At 38.7% G+C, this 4,519-nt stretch overlaps 1 protein-coding gene across 1 annotated transcript; it reads right to left on the reverse strand.

Annotated features, from left to right (window-relative positions):
- Positions 1 to 1,259: 1,259 nt before the first annotated feature.
- On the reverse strand, positions 1,260 to 3,227 carry LOC105272434 (uncharacterized). Its single transcript, XM_011314576.1, has 2 exons — positions 2,627 to 3,227; positions 1,260 to 2,551 (listed from the first exon to the last, which is right to left on the reverse strand). The coding sequence occupies exons 1-2, from the start codon at positions 3,056 to 3,058 to the stop codon at positions 2,531 to 2,533; spliced, it is 453 nt and encodes a 150-aa protein (XP_011312878.1). The 5' UTR covers positions 3,059 to 3,227; the 3' UTR covers positions 1,260 to 2,530.
- Positions 3,228 to 4,519: the final 1,292 nt, after the last annotated feature.

Below are 4,519 nucleotides of genomic sequence, written 5' to 3' on the forward strand. Positions count from 1 at the left end.
TCCGATGCTTGGAAAAGAGTTTGGCCCAATGCTCTATCGAGCCTTGGATGATAACTCCGGTCCGATTATCGGTGCCTTAATTGGCCCAATGATGGCAGCCGATTGACAGCCGAGTCTTATTAATTTTACCCAAAAATATTAATAACATTTATGTTTTATTGAAATTTATCCGATTATCAATCTTTTCACGTCGATTGAAAGAAGCTAGTAATAAAAAAGGACAACAGACTGGACTGTAAATGCTCGGCATATGATTGGCTACCGAGGTACTCATTAAATTAATTAACAAAAAATGAAAAAAGAACATTTCGTCGTTTTCATGATTTATTAGTTATCCCTAACCACGGCGGCAAGGATATCGACCCTGAAAAAACCTAATCGACGAACTCAAATTTTGGACTTGACGAGACTCGAACCCAGCCCCCTGACACTTCACCATTTCATTCTTAGAGAATTGTGTTCCCGTAAGAGTCGCCGCCGCGCCGTAGCGCTAGTTGTCCTTATTCTCGAATCTTAGATTTTAGCGTATCTGACAACGTAACCTCTACAACAAATTGTCGTATGTCAATATCGAGTGTCAAACAAGTGTAAATTAAAAGTAGGAATAAAAATATAAAATAAAAATAAATTAAAAGAACAAAGTGTGATCACAGTGCAGTTTCACATGAATCATGCCAGTCTGTGCTGTGAAGGGGTGTACGATTGGATATAAATCCAATCCTGAGAAAGGACACTTTTTTGGCACTCCGAAAAACTTGGAATTGTTGGGAAAATGGAAAAATGCGACTCAAAGGCCAGATTTACATGGGAAACATAAAATTTGCCATAAACATTTTTTACTAAGTGACATTTTGAGAGTGAGAATTCTATGTTTTATGAGGAGCTGGTAATTTTATCACTTAAATAAATATTTTATTCACCAATATAGCTGGTAATTTTATCACTTAAATAAATATTTTATTCACCAATATGATAGCAATATGTTTTCCTTTCTTCAAAAATACCCAACTCACGTTTCAAACTAGTTAGGATCCTATAATCAAATTTGCCGCTATCTCACGACAAAGGCCAACTAGCGCCACTCGGCGCGGCTACATTAACGGCACGGGCTGGACGGCAGAGTGTCAGGGGGCTGCTCGAACCTACGATCTTTCGCACACTAGTCCTACGCCCTAACCACTAACCTAATACCTAGTAGTAGTAGTAGTAAGGAGTTTATTGACTTCATATACATATATACATGGTATGTACAGGTAGTAATGCTTATGATCTAGGTCTCCAGCCAGTGGCTCTATATCTAATGTAAGAAGGCTTATGATAACATATTAGTTATTTAGAATGGTTGGATTTAATTTACAGAAAAAGTGTGAATAGGGAAAAGATAGAATTTAGAAAAAACCCTATGATTGATGAGTTGGGATAGGAGGGATGTGGGAGGGAATCGGGATAGGGGGAGGGTTGGGGGGGAGAGGGTCAGCGATATGACCAGCAGGATTTTTTGTGGATTTCGAGGTGGTTAATTAGGATATTGTCGTGAGGTTTGTGTTGGATTCAGAGCTGGAGGTGAGTTTGAGGATGTAGGGAGGGATGGGTTCAGTGTTTGATGGCCAGGGAGTGTTGGAATTTGGTAAATTTATCTTTTTGATAGATTTACACAACTTAGTTTCTGAAAGTAATAAAGTTTTTACATTGCGATTTTAAGATTAGGTGATTTAGATCTGTTTGATGATGATTTTCCTTTCTTTTTAGATCAATAATATTTAGAGCAGGCAAGTTTAAAATTAAGCTTCTTCGTGGGAGCCATAAGAGAAATTGGGGGTGAATAAGTGATCATCTTCCACGAGGATTTTTAATTTTTCTAAAGGGGAAGCCGCCTTTTTAAGCCTTGAGATCATTTCTCTGGCACTGGAAATAATAGAAAAGATATTCATTTCTTTAAATTCGTTAACAATTTCTTTGGCTTCTGTGAACTAATTCAATGTGCTACTTAATTTGGTATGAGTTGTAGAATGAGTTGGAGTTGTCGTCCTTGGCTTGGATGATGCTGGTCTAGGAGGCTGCGTAGAGGTGGTTTCAGGGTTGCGCGGTGCTTCAGACTTTGGTGGAGCAATGAGCAGAGGAAAGTCATCTAGGTTGAGCTGTTGATTGGCTGAAGATGATCCAGTCAATAATGGAAAGGTTGATGGTCCGATGGATGTGTGGTCGGTCAGCCGACTCGCTGGGGGTTTCGAGGTTGGTTTGGAGCTGGCCATCTTGATGATGAATGATTGCCTCTCAGGACACTGTCTGTAGCTGGCCACGTGTCTGGCCACGTGATTGGCTTCACAGTTCGCACATCTGAGGGATTTTGATGTGCACTCTTTGGCATCGTAATTTAGTCCACATTTTACACAGCGATGTGGAAGTTTGCAGTGGCTGCTTGCATGTCCAAAATGCTGGCAGCGAAAACATTGGAGGGGTTGGCCGTTGGATTTAAATTTCTCCACTTGGAATGTGTGATGCAGAATTGTGGGAATTTTCGAGATGTCAGTTAATTTAGTGCCTGGTCCGACTGTAATGGCGAATATTGGCAATTTTGTAATTGAATCATATGATCCTTTTTAATGAATTGTTTGATGGCGTTAACCTTAATTCCGGTGGCTGCGATTTCCTCCTCGATGTCCTTTTCGGAGAAGGATGACGGAAGGCCTTTCAGGATAAATTTGGAGTATTTATGCTGCTTGAACCCATAGGTAAAGAAGAGGATTTTTTTGTCATCCAGGATTTTGCAGACGATTTCGTGATCAGCACGATTTTGGAGTGAGATGATGGATGAATTGCCGCGGCATTTAATCTTGAAGTTATTATTAGTTACCTTGGCTAGGATGTTATTGACGAGTTGTTTTGTGTCAACGCCTCCATTGTTAATAACAATGGGAGGAGTTGGTTCGATGGTTTCCGATCCAGGAAGAATGGTTGGATTTGCAGAAGATGTAGTAGCACGTGGCTGAGAGAGGTTATGCATGGGGTCTGCGACTCCCGTTTTTTTTAACTTCGATTTATTCCCTTTAGGGCTCATTTCACTTTTCCTCTTAGAGGTAACAGAAGTGGTTTTGATGGGGTTATTATTCACTATGGGTAGGTGGTAGAAAAACAGATAGGGTTAATAACTCTATTCAGTACTCTGATGGTTGAGGTTTAAATCAGAAACGCTAGAGTAGAGAGGGCACCGAAAAACATCGGTGCGGCTCGGGACTCCGAGCGGAACTGAACCTAATACCTAAGTCTTGTAGTAGGAGCATAAAAACGACTTCATAAATTTCAGTCAGTTATTTTTGCGCATTTTTTTTTCTTTGATCAATTAATATAGACAATTGAATATCAGTAGATTACTGAGTATTTCCGGGATTTATTGAATTAAAAAATAATTGCAATAATTATAGTAATTATTATTTTTATAGCAAACGCCTGCTTTTCCGAATTGTTCAATTATTATTATCCTGTACTCAACGAATAATCGTTCCGATGAAATTTTAATGGATTTTATTGTTTAATGTTAATTATAATATAATCATACTCAATGAATATTTCAAGTGACGGATATTGGAGAAGCTATGTAGCACCCATGAATGGCCAATGATCGACCAACCAATATTTATTCAACAGATTGGGGCTTTACCATTGGACCAACATCGCTCAACCGAACCTCGTTGGATGGATGTAGGCCAACATATTGGCCGAATATCGAACAACCGAGTATTGGCGAACGATGCTGGCCAGTGTACTGGTCACGCATCCGAAAACCGAATGTTGACAAACAGATGCTGGCCAATGCATTAGCCAAGTCTGTAGGCTCGGAAATTCCTACATGGGAAGACTCCATGGTTCTTGCGCCTCTACCACGAATATATATAGAATCTCTAGCGTCCATTACGTGAAGTTGATTTTCCTGGAGAAGATTTACTATAGCGGTGCACTGTCCATTATGATTATCAAATTCGTCTTTCTCGTCATCTGGCTCACTTACATTTTCTTCTTAATTATCACCATCTTCTTCGTCGTCGTTGAAAGAGCGCTGCAGATATGCTCACCAGTAATTTTAAAAAGACAAAAGAAGAAGACATGTGATTTTTTCGTTTGGAAAAATTCTTGCAAAACATTGAAAAATTGTATGACTTTCAATAAATAACATTTTTTAAATTTTATTCTTAGAAAAACAGGACCGCCGTATACCTGGCGCACTAATAATCAGAAATAATTAATTTACCTGTGCAATAATTGAGCAATCTTTTGGGGAAATTAAGGACACAGGTTGTAGAATTGAGGACGATCTCATTAATTTGTTATTAATTTTTTTTTACTCAGGGCGTATCGTTAGCGTCAAAATTTGTTTTTTGTTTTTTGTAATGGAAATTCTGTAAAATGATTTGGGGCATCGATACCAATCATTTTTACAATTTGAGACATTGAATTAAAGGCGATAATTAATAAACTATATTATTGGAGCTTTTTCCTCTACTCTGCACTTTTGCCCTTTTCC

Source organism: Fopius arisanus, unplaced genomic scaffold (assembly GCF_000806365.1).
Source record: "Fopius arisanus strain USDA-PBARC FA_bdor unplaced genomic scaffold, ASM80636v1 scaffold00174, whole genome shotgun sequence".
In the NCBI taxonomy this organism is placed as follows: Eukaryota; Metazoa; Arthropoda; class Insecta; order Hymenoptera; family Braconidae; genus Fopius; species Fopius arisanus.